This window comes from Ochotona princeps, chromosome 12 (assembly GCF_030435755.1).
Source record: "Ochotona princeps isolate mOchPri1 chromosome 12, mOchPri1.hap1, whole genome shotgun sequence".
In the NCBI taxonomy this organism is placed as follows: Eukaryota; Metazoa; Chordata; class Mammalia; order Lagomorpha; family Ochotonidae; genus Ochotona; species Ochotona princeps.
In genome coordinates, this window is record NC_080843.1 from 51,009,602 (window position 1) to 51,024,275 (window position 14,674).

At 44.0% G+C, this 14,674-nt stretch overlaps 1 protein-coding gene across 1 annotated transcript in view; it reads left to right on the plus strand.

Annotated features, from left to right (window-relative positions):
• Positions 1-3,963: 3,963 nt before the first annotated feature.
• WDFY2 (WD repeat and FYVE domain containing 2) overlaps positions 3,964-14,674 on the plus strand; it is a 151,543-nt gene continuing 140,832 nt past the window's right edge. Inside the window, exon 1 of the mRNA XM_004577496.4 lies at positions 3,964-4,363. Coding sequence (XP_004577553.1) covers positions 4,227-4,363 — 137 coding nt within the window. The 5' untranslated portion in view covers positions 3,964-4,226. The remainder of the gene's footprint in view (positions 4,364-14,674) is intronic.

Here is a 14,674-nt window from a genome sequence, read left to right on the forward strand (position 1 = left end):
TACATTTAATATTCCATTTTAAATTGTTATGATATTTCTAAAAGTGCACATTAATATTTGCTTGAACTGAAGAATGTAGTCTGATTTCTGGCATCAAGTAAGTCTGATTTTCCTGATATCATTATCTTGATGATAGGCAACTAGGGGGAATTTTTCCATAAAAATCTGCAGGTCTAACATATGGAAAAATATATAAAAACATGTGATTAGATCAAACATTTTATTTAAAAATATGTATATATATTGTGGGGCCTCAACTTGTAGGCACTGGGATCTCATATGGGCACTGGTACTAATACCAACTGCTCCACTTCTCATCCAGCTCCCAGCTTATGGCCTGGAAAAGCAGTTGAGGATGGCTCAGGGCTTTGGGACCCTGCACCCACATGAGAGACCCAGAAGAAGCTCCTGGCTTTGGACTTGCTTAGTTCCAGCCATTGTGGGCACTTGGAGAATTAACCAGTGGACAGAAGACTTTTCTCTCTGTCTCTCCTTCTCTCTGTAAATTTGCCTTTCCAAAATACATAAACAAATATACAAAAAATATTGTGGGTCTAGAGTTGTGCCCAGTAGGTTCAGTCACCCTCTGCATTCCATATTCTGGTCCAGCTTTCTGCTCATGTGCCTTGGAGGCAGTGGATGATGGGCCAACTACTTGGGCTCCTGCCACCCATATACAGGAGACACGGATGGAGTTCCTGGTTCCTTCCTGGCCTACACTTGGCTGTTATGGAGATTTGCAGAGTGAACTAATAGATGAAATATCTTTCTCTTTATGTTTGCCTCTCTCTGTCACTGTGCCTTTCACATCAATAATGAATGTATAACAAATGATTGTATTGGCAAAAGTATTCTGACTTTCAAACAATACAGATTTCTACAATTTTTAAAACCATGTAGAGCTAAATAAAACCCCCATAAGTGAAACAGTAGCAGATTAAATTGTAAGTTGTATTATGTGACCTTGTGCACTGCCCTGGAATCCAGAAATAAATGACCTTAGTGTTTGCGTAAAGAACACTTCCACTTATCAAGTGGTTTCCAATACTTTACTGTCAATAAAGTTGATGAGGGGCCGGCGGCGTGGCCTAACGGCTAAAGTCTTCGCCTTGAACGCACCGGGATCCCATATGGGCGCCAGTTCTAATCCCGGCAGCTCCACTTCCCATCCAGCTCCCTGCTTGTGGCCTGGGAAAGCAGTCGAGGACGGCCCAATGCATTGGGACACTGCACCCGCGTGGGAGACCTGGAAGAGGTTCCAGGTTCCCGGCTTCGGATCGGCGCACATCGGCCCGTTGCGGCTCACTTGGGGAGTGAATCATCGGATGGAAGATCTTCCTCTCTGTCTCTCCTCCTCTGTGTATATCTGGCTGTAATAAAAATTAATAAATCTTTAAAAAAAAAATAAAGTTGATGAAGCCCTAAGATAACTTGCTAGCCAATCACTGAAAGTAATTTTTGATAATAAACCACAATAATTTATATTGCATAGTTCACAATTTTACAGTGTGAAATTCAACTACTTTAGTGTAGTTGTTCAACCACTACAGTCAATTTTATTATGAGTAATTATTATCTTCCTATCACTTTTATTCTTACTATACCAGCAAAGTTTCCTAAGGCAGAAAGCAAAGGAAGAGTTTCAGGGCAAAATGAAGGGTCAACTATGCTAAATGCTGCCAAGAAACAGATTAATAGGAGAGTAAAGAAGTGTCTTTTGCAATTTGGCATGATAGAAAGTGTTTGACCTTATCATGAGCATCTGTAATAGAGTGTAGATTTAGGACGTTTCCTAATACTGGTTCAGAGAGAATGGAAAATGAGGACACGGGAAACATGAATCCACAAAACTTACTTAAGCAATGTCCTCAGAAGAAGAATGGAGAAATAGAATGGTATTTTCAACCAGGAGAATTTTGTATTAATTTATTTTTAATGTGTAATAGCAAAACACATTGTGTGCCACTGTGAAAGAGGCAACAGAGAAAGGAAAAACCATGCAACATAACTGTAGGACTCCTGACTGGGCCACAACAGGTCCAGTTACCCTTGGCCTTTCCTAGAAGCACAAACTCTTTCTGCACTGCTACAGAACAAAGGAGGAGAGCCCAGGCGGATACACCGGCAGATGGATGTTTCTGATGAAAGGAAGTTGAGATGGTTTCTACTTGGTGGCTTCTAATTTGTCACTAAAGTCTGAAGAGAGATAAGAGACTGACTAGAGAGACTAGAGACCAACAGTTGACCAATCAGCAAGCCCTGTGCAGGTAGGTGAAGAGTTGAAATAGTAAGGATCGGGGTTGAGCTTGCCAAGAATGAGAGCCTGGCAAGACTGTAAGGGGGCTTGTAAGAGACCGTTAGGATAATGGAGTGTGGGAACTGAGTGCTAAAAGCAAGAAAGAGAGAACATGAAGAGGATAATGGAAAATAATAATATAATGGCAAACTATATGTGGAAGTTACTGGGTGCTAGGCACTGCTTTTAACTTATTACATATAATGGTATGTAATCTTATGGCTGCTTTGGAGAGTCACAAGAGTGATGGTCAGTGGATTAGAAATCTCCCATGAAGTCAAAGAATCATTGGGTTGGTAATGTTTGAATAAATGAATTGTATGTTAGGTAGACAGATTGGGTGTATCTGATCTCTGTTATCTGTTGTATCTGTGTGACTGCTGGAAGGGCACTTTAGCGCTTGAATTTTCCTTGGCATAATCCTCCTTTCTTTGTATACCCACTTACGTTTTTGTTACCTGCAACACGCCCTGAGAACGGCACAATTACTGTCATCTCTTTTCCCTCCCAGTGATGACCTTTAGACATCTTTTGTGTCATTCCAGGGGCTGACCTTGGCATGGGCACAGGAGCCATGTGCTTTGAGGATACAGCAGTTCTCCTTAACAGTGATGTTAAAATTCAAGCTCCCAAAAAGGGCTCTCTGCACCTTCCCTGTCACCTGGCCATATTCCCAGTCCAATCTCATGAACGTCTTCTCTTTTGTCAGGCCTTGTGCCATGCACCGTTATCCTTTCAACCATCGCAGTAATTTGCCCACCTGTTTCTGGGGCAACGCTGGATTGCTGGGGAGGGGAAACCAAGTTGGCATTAGCAGCAGGCACGGCCTGGGCTCAGGTCTGGAGTAATGGGTCGTGCTTTTAGCTTAGTGCGAGTTAGTCACTGAGTTATCTAAGGAAACGAGGGTTCGGACAGCACAGATTATCGTTAAACTCCCTCACAGATTCCTGTGTGAAGATTCTTTGCCCTTTATTTCCCACCACCCAGGAAGACATGCCAGAACAGCTGGGCCGAGGGAGTGCCGTCATCGTCAGCAAGAGACTGCTTCTCAATTCCCTATTTTGAAGCCACTTGGGACCTGACCCAGAGGTTACCGAGTTGCCCAGGCTCAGAGGGCTGTCAAGTGGGCGATGGGTCATTTCAGGACAAGGAGAAAAGGCTCAGCTGAACTACAACTCCCAGGAGCCCACAGGGCACCGGAGGCTCGGGCTCGGTGCATGTCGGGAGTAGTAAACCGCCTCCTCTCTTTGCTTCATGGTTACCGGCCTCGTACCTATGTAATCCGCGCGCATGCCTAGTCATGTCTCAAGGAGTCCGGAGGTTTTGCTTTCCGCTGGCTCTTTCCGGTCTTGCCGAGTTCGCGCTTTTTCCCGCCCCATCTCCGCCCACTTATTCAGGAACCTTTGAGGAGGCGGGGCCCCTGGCAAGAGCGTTCCGGGAAGAAGGGAGGGGCTCAATCGGGCTGAGGAAGCCGCAGAGGACGGAGAAGAACGTAGTACGCATGCGTCGCGGCTTCGCGGAGGGGCGGACGGAAAGGCGCTGGTGGGCTGGCGCACGCGCATTGGGTCGCCGCCGCCCCGCCTCGCGCTTCACGTTTCCCCGCCTTTTTCACCTCCCTTCCGGAAGTGGAGCAGCCCTCTTGGCCCCGCCCCCGCGGCAGCCCCGCCCCCGGACCCGCCCCCAGCTCTCCGCCTCCTCCTCTGGTGGTGGCGCCGGGTTGCAACACCGGTGGTGGCGGTTTCGTTGCCTGAGGCCGGGAGCGCGGAGTCGTTCCCGAGAGAAGCGGCCAAGGCTATGCTCGCCGGGCCCCTGCGTCCCTCTCCGGCCAGTCAGATTCCCTGCGTCGGCTCGTCTGCGTGCCCGAGCGGTCCCCTCAGCCCGACTCCGCGGCGCGGTTGGCGGCGGCGCCCCCGCCGCGCCCCCTCTTTCCATGGCGGCGGAGATCCAGCCCAAACCGCTGACCCGCAAGCCGATCCTGCTGCAGCGGGTGGAGGGGTCCCAGGAGGTGGTGAACATGGCCGTGATCGTACCCAAAGAGGAGGGCGTCATCAGCGTCTCGGAGGACAGGTACGGACGGCTGCCCCCTTGGCCGTGAGGAGGTGCGGGCCGGACCGGAGGTTCCCGAGCCAGCGTCTGGGGGAGTGCGGACGTCCTCCCCCCTAAGTTTATCACAGTGTGCACCCAGGTGGTGCGGGTGTCCAGCCCTGTGCGCCCAACGCTGCGTGTCTCGGGGAGCTTGTGCGCTTCTGCCTCGCCCGGGGCCGGGTGGCGCTCTCGGGTGCGCGGCTGGCCCTTGGGGCTAACGGCGTCCTGACCACTGAAGCTTGGTCCGGCTCTGAGGCCCGGAGGGGAATAGGGAGCCTGCAGGTGTGTGCGAGGGGAGGATGCTTCGAGCCGCCTCTTAGATAACTAAGGGTTTGGGAGCACTCCCTGGTGCAGTTCTCAGGACTCCCAACTGGGACCGCAGATGCCACTCCCTGCGCCCAGACGTTCCCTCTCAATCCGGATAGCCCAGACATCAGACGCTGAGTTGAATGAATAACTCAAGTTGTGAAACGAGTAGCAAGTAACTTTGGGCTTCTCTCCCTTTTCTGTTCACCTCTTCGAGCTCGGGGGGCGAGGGGAGGGCGGGGAAGCTCCAAAACCTGCAAGGGACCCCTGCTGCAAATAGCTCTTGGTTTCCTTCCCTCCGTTTGCTTCCTTTCTTTTTTGCTTCATTTGCAGAAGTGGAGCTTCTGCCTTCACTTGTTTTACCTTCCCCCCCACCGCCGCTGTAACTTAAAGTCTTCTAATATGGAGCAAGGTGTGCAAAGCTAATTTCTAGACAAATGCTGCGTGGATATTGTAGAGTCATTTCTCCAGAACCATTGCTTTGATGCTGTCTGTAAGCTTTCTCAAAAAAATCGAATATTCCAGAGTACACAAGACGGGCCCTTACCTCACTACAGTAGTTCAGTTTCCTATAGACTAAGTTCAAGTCACGTTAAGGTCAAGGATGTTCATCTTCTGTGATTCCTACAATTGCAGCAGGAGAGCAGCAAAGCGTTCCTGGCAGTGCTTGGAGTCACTTCAGCACTTTGCATTTGGTGTGGTTTCCAACGTTTTTCCTGATCTATTCCTATCTTTAGGTTCCTCAGTGTAACTAAGACGAGTGTATTAATAGCATGCCCTTGTCTGTGTGAGTGGCTCCTGAATCATTTCTCATGCAGACACAATGGAAAACATTGCAAACGTACACCCAGTGGAAAGCAGGTAGCAACGAACAAAAGAAATGCATGGCGGAAATGGAATATATGCGTAGAGGAGCTTTTTAAAATTCACCAAGAAGCTGTATAAAAATGTTCACTTTTGTCATAGAGGCAACATTCTGTTATTCAGAGACTGCTTCCTGACCTGGAAATTCAGTCATTGAATTATTTGTTAAGGAATATATTCTATAAAATATATTGAAAGACTGTATTGATATTTATCATTTTCCTTGTCTGTAAATATGAGAGGAAGCTGATCAGTTCCTGACAGCTATAAGAAATTCCTAAATGAGCTGCTTATGTCCAGTAAGAGAAGGAGGGAAGATACTTAGATCTCAGCTCCTGTAATTGCTACTTTTGAAACTTCCCATTCTCATTCTACTACATTTGCTTTAGAGTTTAGCTGACTTTATTTATTTGGAAGACAGATACAGTGAGTTCTCACGTCTTCTGCTTCACTTTGTTAAAATCCCGGTTGGTGGCCTGAACCAGGCCCCAGGCCAGCTGAGGCTGGAACCAGGAGCCAGGACCTCATCATGGTGTCTGGTACATGGAAACAGTCATAATGGGTGGCAGGGACCCAAGTAGTTGAGCCATCACCTGCTACCTCTCAGGGTGTACATGAGCAGGGATTCCCGAATCAGAAGCAGAGCTGAGACTTGCACATCCGCTGTGCCGTGGGATGCAGGTATCCCAGGCACCTGTACCGCACTACGCTGACTTGGAATGAAACAGTTGTAGTGAGGAATATATTCTGTAATATTTGGAGAAGCTAAAGTACTGAATCTGAAAGAAACTGAAGAAGAAATTTTAATTTATTACAGGACAAAAGAATCAAAATGTTAAGTTGTATCTTCGCTTGAATTTGCCATTCCTAGCTTACAGTGTAATTAGTAGAAATGATTTCATTGTAAGTTGTTGTTCAAAAACTAAATCCAGTATTATTCTTTACATTTCTTTTATTACTTACCTTGCCAAGTATGCCTCTTTGACTCACATGTTCAAATATAAAAATAACTTATTTAGAGCTCCATTTTGTTTATTTTTTTTTTCATTAAAAGAGCATTGGTCTGTATTCTTGCTTTTCAAATTCCAGTGTTCATATCACTTGGTATAGTGCTAAAGATATAAAAACAGAATATTGATTTCCATCTCAGCCTGCACAGCCATTATCAGAGCTCGTCCTCTGCCTCCCTGGCCTGTCAGGTCAAGCCTGTGAAGGATCTTATCCGCTACACCAGTGCCTCCCCTGTAAGTTCTTAGGAAGCTCTGGGTTTCATTGTGACCTCTTGACTCTGTCTAACTTTCACCTCTGCCCTTGAAAATACTCAACATTTTCTGGTTCAGGCAGTGCTAGCCATCTTTCGGGTGCATGTTATCCTCTGAATTCCTTACAGCATTTCATGTGTCTTATCCCTTATGTACAGGGCCTCACATCCTACCTGGCAACCAGCAGGCACCATGTTCTATCCAGGACTGATGTCTTTTCTTATGTTACAGAAAACACTTCTTAACTATGGTCCACATTTAATTACTCTTTGTTGAGTGCATTTTATGATGACTTATGAAGGGCTTATGTGGACAAACGTACCCTTGTGTGACAAGTTATCAGACTTGATTTTCCTTTAAGATGCCTCAAGACCCTGGAAGTCCATGCTTTGCTTCATATACTCCATCAACAAACATTTGAATATTGTGTTCTAGTCACATCAGTACACAGCAGTGATGAAAATGATAATGTCCTTTGAAGATGCAAACAATTTACTGGGAAATGTTAGAAGAGTATTGCTACTCTCGCTAAGATTTTTGTATTGAAAGGAGGATTTTTATGTAAAGAAGGAAGCTGGATTCCAATTGGCATATTCTTTCATGTGCATTGCTGTCTCTTCCCTCCAAGTGCCCTCAGCAGTAGACTGATAAATCTTCCAATCTAAGAAAGGGTAAAAGCTGTTGCCTTCAAGTTCATCTTGGTACAGTTCAGATAACCTGGAACTTTGTTCTGTAACAAAGGAGGAAATCTAAAAGAACCTAAGAAATATGCAAATCATGGTTTGCCAGTGAAGATTGCTGGTGCTTTGTAATACAGAGCCTATTCCTAGAACTCTCTGGTCTTAAGCTCAGTCTGTCCTTGCTTTGGTTTTGGCTGTGTTCTCTCTCCCACCACTCCCAAACACGAAAATGTCGGTGCTTTGGGTTTCTTTTGCCCAGCCTCTTTCTGGATGGTTTTTTTTGAGTGAAGGGCATTGTAGCTATCTGTGCCTAAGAGCTTCCTCAGACATCTCTGCTCTCTTTGGTCAAGACTTATGTCTAGTCTACAGCTTACCAGCGCCCCTCTTGTTAATGGAAAGCTGTTTTTGTTTGTTTGTTTTGATGCATTCATTCATTATTTATTTGAAAGGCAGAGTTACGGAGAGGAAGGGAGAGACCTAGGGAATCTTCTGTCTGCTGATTAACTCCTTAGATGTCTGTCAACACCTGAAACCAGGAGCTTCATCCAGGTCTCCAGTGTGGGTGGACCATCTTCTGCTGCTCTTCCCAGGCCATTAGCAGGAAGCTGGGTTAGAAGTGGAGCAGCCTGACAGGAGCAAGTACCCATGTAAGAAGCCAGCCTCACAGGTGGTGGCTTTACCCAGTGTGCCCTGCACTGACCCTGGGAACTGCTCTCTGCTAACTTTACTCAAGACTAATTTATGCAGTATGGTTAGTGGTGCTCCCTGTGAACTCTGAGGGAGATCCATGTATTGGGCAAAAGGGCGTCCAATTAATGTCTTGCACGAAGGAGGCAGGTAAACAGTGTTCACTAGGGCAAGGATGTGGTTTAGATTGTTTTTTTTAATGCCTAATAAGGCTCCACACCCCCAACTCCAAACAACTGTGATTTCAAGTGGTCATGACTATTTCTTGAAAAGATATGCTTAAATTTCATTTCCTCTCCCAAGCCTTTATAGTACTGGTTCATTTACCATTAGTTCTCTTCATTATGAAATTGCTCTATCTCAGTTCTCTCCTTAAACCATTAGTTTCACTAATAATTAGACCTTGACTCAGTTCAGTTGAGCTCCTGATGGGTTTTATGTACCATGTATTTTATCTTTGCATACATTTTTTAAAGAAAGGCAAATCGGTGTATTTCCCATACTGCAAACATAGTTCTGAAACTTGAAAGCTTCAAGGAGTGGGGTGAAGTCAGCAAAATTGGAAGCCTGCTAAATCTTTTGAGTGTGTGAAATCTGTATTCAGTGGCTTAACATTGGTTAACTTCCAGCTATGCACCTGAGAGTCGTGGCTTGGAAGAAGAACAACAGGTGTCCAATTCCTAGCGGAGAATTTGCTCCATGTGACTGTTGGAAACTAGACCTTCACCCTGAATTTAAACCATAAGGCAGTCTCTGTCAGGGAACGTGTCTCTGCCTGCGTGTCTCTGGAAGGCAGGTCCGCCTGTGTTTGGAGGAAGGATCACTGTGGATATCTTAAGGAAGCTCAACAGAGGAGACTCTGAACTCGCTCTGTGTTCTCCTCGCTCCCACAGGGCCCCGGATTTCCTGCTCGTGCAGCACCTCATGAAGCGTAATCAGTGTACATTCCTACCCTGATATTGCAACTCCATGAGGAGTGTTATTAGGGTGACAGTCCTAACAAGTCCTAAAAGGAAGGATTCTAAGATGATGAACTCCTGACCAGATCCCTACAACTCAAGCGTTAACTAAACTTAGGTGAAACAGAGAACTAGGGAGAAGGCACAGTGTGTAAGTAGCCCAAAGACACTGCAGAAAAGTGATCTTTGCTAAGAAAACCAAGTCAAAACTTTTAAAAAGGAAGTAGGACTGACTTCCATAGCATCTTACCCTGGTTTTGATTTTACTTTGTGTTTGGCTTTGAGAAAGAAACTTTTTTTCCTTTTTATTGTTGAGAAATCATCATGATTTCATTGAGAAAAAATAGCCTGGGAGGTGCCAGAACAAGTCAACTTGTGATTTAAGATAATTGCAAATAAGATCTGTTGATATCTGCAGCATTAATTTTTATAGGATATGCTTACCTTCCCCCTTAGCTTCAGTATTAGAATAAAACAATTAAAAAAAAGGCAGTATATTTTTTACATGTAGATCTCCCAAGGAGAGAGCCACAATTAACTTAGAAACTCCCTAATAGAAAAAAAAATCACTTTCTTGTTCAAGTTCAGCAAGCTGGCCCACTTATTTGTCTTTTTTTTTTTTTGTCTCTTTTAAGAGCAAGGAATCTCTTCGTTGAAACACTTTGTTTAGTCATTACTAAATTATTTTAAAGGTGTAAGAAATTGAGAAGATCAAACATGAGAACATAGGCTCTGTTGGTGTCTTGGCTGGGTGCGCTGCTTTGTGCCCTAGTGTGCTTTAAGGATTCATGGAAAAACACTGGGGCTGGGAGCCAGAATTTAGCCAGCTTTGCTTCCTTCCTGTGGAGCCTCAGTTTCCCCATCCTTGAGGGAAGGAATTGCATTTCCTAGTACTGCAGTGTGCCCACAACATGAGCAGACAAGCATAGAGTCTGTGCAGCCACATAATCTTCAAATGTCAAGTTGAGAAAGTGTGAAGAGGTATGTGTGGGGGGAAGCAGCGCACTGCATGAGGCTGTCAGCTCTCCATGGTGTGACTGAAGCATCAGGCCTTTGCTAGTGTTTGGGTGCCAGCGTTATTTATTCCAGGATGTATTTATTTTGCATTGGAGCCTAATAATCTGGCTGAACTGGATTCACTGCATTCCTACTTTTAGAGTCCTTTGGTTTCAAGCACTGACCGCTTTAGCTCTGTGTGATGTGCTGGCATATACTTCAGGGCCTGGGTTATCCCGAGTAATGCTGAGGGAACTTCTTGACCAAGTATCATAGTAAGAGGTTTATTTAGCATTGCTACTCAAGCTACTATCCCAGATGCACACCTACATAACTGAAACAGAAGTTGTGTGAGATGATATCCTTTTGATGTGATGTACACACAGATATTTTCTGATCTCTTGTAGCCTTTATACAATTATGCTTTTGACCCTTTTCATTTATTTCATGACCCATTAAACGATGATGAGCAGCAGTGTGAAATACAGTGCTTCCCAGTGCTTATCTGAAGGTTTGTACCTTCAGTTTCTCTGTGTAGTCTGTTTTTTAGAAGATGGACGCATGATTCAACTTGCGGACCTACTTGCCTCTAAGTTAAGATAAATTGTGAAGGATATAACCGTCATGTCATCCTAAAACCTGAAGGAGTTGAGAAAAAACCAGGAATGCCACATTTTGTTGTTATTTTAAAAAATTGTTTGGTTCGATCATCAAAAGCCTGCAACATTTGATGGCATAGGATTGGCCGGGGCCAAGGCACAGAGCTGAGAGCTTAGTCCAGGCTTCCAGGTGACTGGCAGGAGCCCAATTACTTTTTTTTTTTTTTTTAATTATTTATTATTTAACTTCAGTAATTACATTGTATTATGTGACACAGTTACATAGATACTTGGGTTCTCCCCACCCCTCCCCAAACCCTCCCACCATGGTGGATTCCTCCACCTTGTTGCATAACCACAGCTCAAGTTCAGTTGAGATTTCCCCATTGCAAGCGTATACCAAACATAGAGTCCAGCATCTTATTGTCCCGTCAAGTTCAACGGCTTCTTAGGTATACCCTCTCTGGTCTGATGACAGAGCCAACAGAGTATCATCCCAGTCAATTGAAAGCTCCAACATACCATCAGCAAAAATTTACATCATTATGGAATTAATTGACATAGTAATGAGTAACCAATATGTTAAAAGTAAATGCGGGTTCCCAGCCACCTTCTGTGACCACCTCACCTATACTTCAATTTTAGTTTATACACAACATATAACATTCAAAACATAACATGTTATACATAACATCATATCATCTTAAATTAAGGCAAACATGTGGTATTTAACCTTTTGGGATTGAGGAGCCCAATTACTTGAGCCATCACTGTTGCCTCCCAGATCCATGTTAGTGGGAAGCCGAGATCAGGAAGGAGAGATGGTCCCCAACCAGCATGGGTGTCCTTTTTTTTTTTTTTTTTAAGATTTATTTATTCTAATTGCAAAATCAGATATGTATAGAGAGGAGGAAAGACAGAGAGGAAGATCTTCCATCCAATGATTCACTCCCCAAGTGGCTGCAGTGGTCAGAGCTGTGCCAATCCGAAGCCAGGAGCTTCTTCCAGGTCTCCTGTGAGGGTGCAGGGTCTCAAGGCATTGGACTGTCCTTGACTGCTTTCCAAGGCCACAAGCAGGGAGCTGCATGGGAAGCGGGACAGCCGGCACACGAACTGGTGCCTATGTGGGATCCTGGTGCATTCAAGGGGAGGACTTTAGCTGCTAGTCTACCGTGCTGGGCTCAAGATGGATCTCTTCTAACTTGAATTTTTGAAGATTTATTTATTTGTTTATTTATTTATTTATTGGAATGGCAGAATTACAGAGAGAAGGGAAGAGAGAGAGAGAGATCTTCCATCGACTGGTTCACTCCTCAGGTGGCTGCACTGGCCATTGCCAAGCTTATCCAAAGCCAAGAGAGCTTCTTCTGGGTCTCCCACATGGTTGCAGGGTCCCAAGGACTGGGCCATTCTTGACTGCTTTGCCAGGCTACAATCAGGAAGCTAGATCAGAAGTGGAGCATCTGAGACACAAACCAGCATCCATACTTGAAGATGGAGGATTAGCATGTTGAGCCACAGCACCAGCCCCAATTATGCTTTCCCTTTGAAGTCAAATTTTAAACAACTTTCATCCCTCTGCCTTCCTCTTTCTCTTCCTTCTTTTCTGTCCATTTTATTTGATAGACAAAGACATAGAGGTAGATGGAGGGAAGAGACAGATTTTTGATCTGCTGGTTAACTCTTCAAAAGCCTGCGGTTGCCAAGGCTGGGACAGGTGGAAGCTGGAAGCTAATGGCTCAGTGTGAGTCTCCCCCTTGGGCTGCAGAAGCTGAGTCATTCAGGCATCATCTTTTGTCTCCCAGAGTGTATATTAGTAAAGAGCTATATTGAAAGCAGCTGCCAGTGCTGCTCAGCCCTCAGCATAATTTCAGTTTTCATGAAATAAATAGTGACTATACTGAAAGCAGGGAAGCTGGGACTTGAACCAGATACTCCACTATGGGATGTAGGTCGCTAAGCAGTGATATAACTGCATGCCAAACATCCACCCCTTCTGCTTTCTTTTTAGTTGGGCATATTTACTCACAGTATAGAGCTACTCGGAGACTTTGTGTAGTTTCCACTAGTTATTAGTTAAAAAAATATTTTCTCCAATTTTTAAGAATTAATTTAGGTCTTAAATAATCATGATAAAAATTTCTCTGGAGTATGTTTACCTTTAAATAAAGATAGCATGACCATGATGAAGAATAATTGCTTATAAATCTCTTATTATAATGATTCTTAGCATTTTACAAATTTCGTTTTGGCAGATTCTATAATGCGGTGTTCAAAACTACGATTGTAGTCATAGACTTCTATATTCTTGCCTCCGCTTAAAATTGTGCAGCCATCTGGGCAGTGGACTTGAAGATGGAAGACCTCTTTCTCTCTGTTGCTCTACTTTTCAAATAAATAAAAATAGATGGATAAGTATCTAGAAAGATACTAAACATTTAACAGAAATTCCTAATAACTGAATTAACGTTTTAGAAGTACACACGTGTTATAAATCAGTACTATTATTTTTTAAAGTCTTTAGTTGAAAAGCAGGATTACACAGAGAGAGGAGATGTTTCTTTTATTAGTTCCCTCTCCAAATGGCTATGACACAGTCAGGAGTAGGGGCCGTAGCACTCCAGCTGTCTTCTACTGCTTTCACACGTACACTGGCAGGGAGCTGGATGGGAACTGGAGCAGCCAGGACACAGATCAGCAGTCATATGGGATGCCGGTTTCCCATGTGCACAGCAGGAGTCCAAGTAGTTGGGCCATCTCCCACTGCTTTTCCCAGGCCATCGTCAGGGAGCTAGATTGGAGGGAAGCAGCCTAGAACTGAATTGGGACCCATATGGAATGCTGGCATTTCAGGTGGTGAATTAACGCACTATGGCTACAATGCCAGGCACTCTAAGTAGTTTTTACATTGCACAAATACCAGGTTTGTCGTTTTGAGGATGCTGTTGCCATCAGTATATTCAGTGCCCAGCTTATTTCTATTCTTTGAAACTTTTACTTTAAAAATTGAGCTGTCTGTTGCTCTTGCTGGTTACAAATCTGTGCCTACACATGTGGAAAAGTAACGTTAATGCTTTTAACAAATTCTGGGTACATCTGCAGAGAGAATGGGATCAAATGGCAGAAATACTTAGCTGGGAGTTTGCAGCACTTTGAGAATTGAGTAATTACGGTACAAAAGGAATAGGATTTTATAAAAATAGGTAGGTATTTGGTATTTCATTTCCTTTGGAACTAATTAGTCCACCCCATAACTGAAGCTGGAAATACTTGAGTGAAAAATAGCTGAAAAAAATAAACAAATGATAGGTGCTAGCCAGTTACATTTAATAAATAATTGACCCTGTTTTTAAATGTATAGTTCATATAAAGGGGCTTCAAAGTGCATATTTTGAAAATACTGTGCATGGGGCTCAATTTTCTTTTCTTTTTTCTTTCTTTTTTTTTTTAATTTTTTGTACCAATGTAAGTATATCTTTTTTTTTATTCATTAACTACATTGTATTATGTGACACAGTTTCATAGGTACTGGGATTCTCCCCACCCCTCCCCAAACCCTCCCACCATGGTGGATTCCTCCACCTTGTTGCATAACCACAGTTCAAGTTCAGTTGAGATTCCCTCATTGCAAGCATATACCAAACATAGAGTCCAGCATCTTATTGTCCAGATAAGTTCAATGGCTTGTTGGGGAGACCATCTCTGGTCTGAAGGCAGAGCCGACAGAGTGTCATCCCATTCAATTAAAAGCTCCAACATACCATCAGCAAAAATTTACATCATTATGGAATTAATTGACATCATGTCAAGTCCCAAGAGAGGTGCCAAACACAGGAACTAAACACACACCTCCAGGAATTGGAAAAACAACAGCAGAAGAGCCCCACACACAATAGGAAACAAGAAATCATCAAAACAAGGGAGGAAATTAATCAGATAG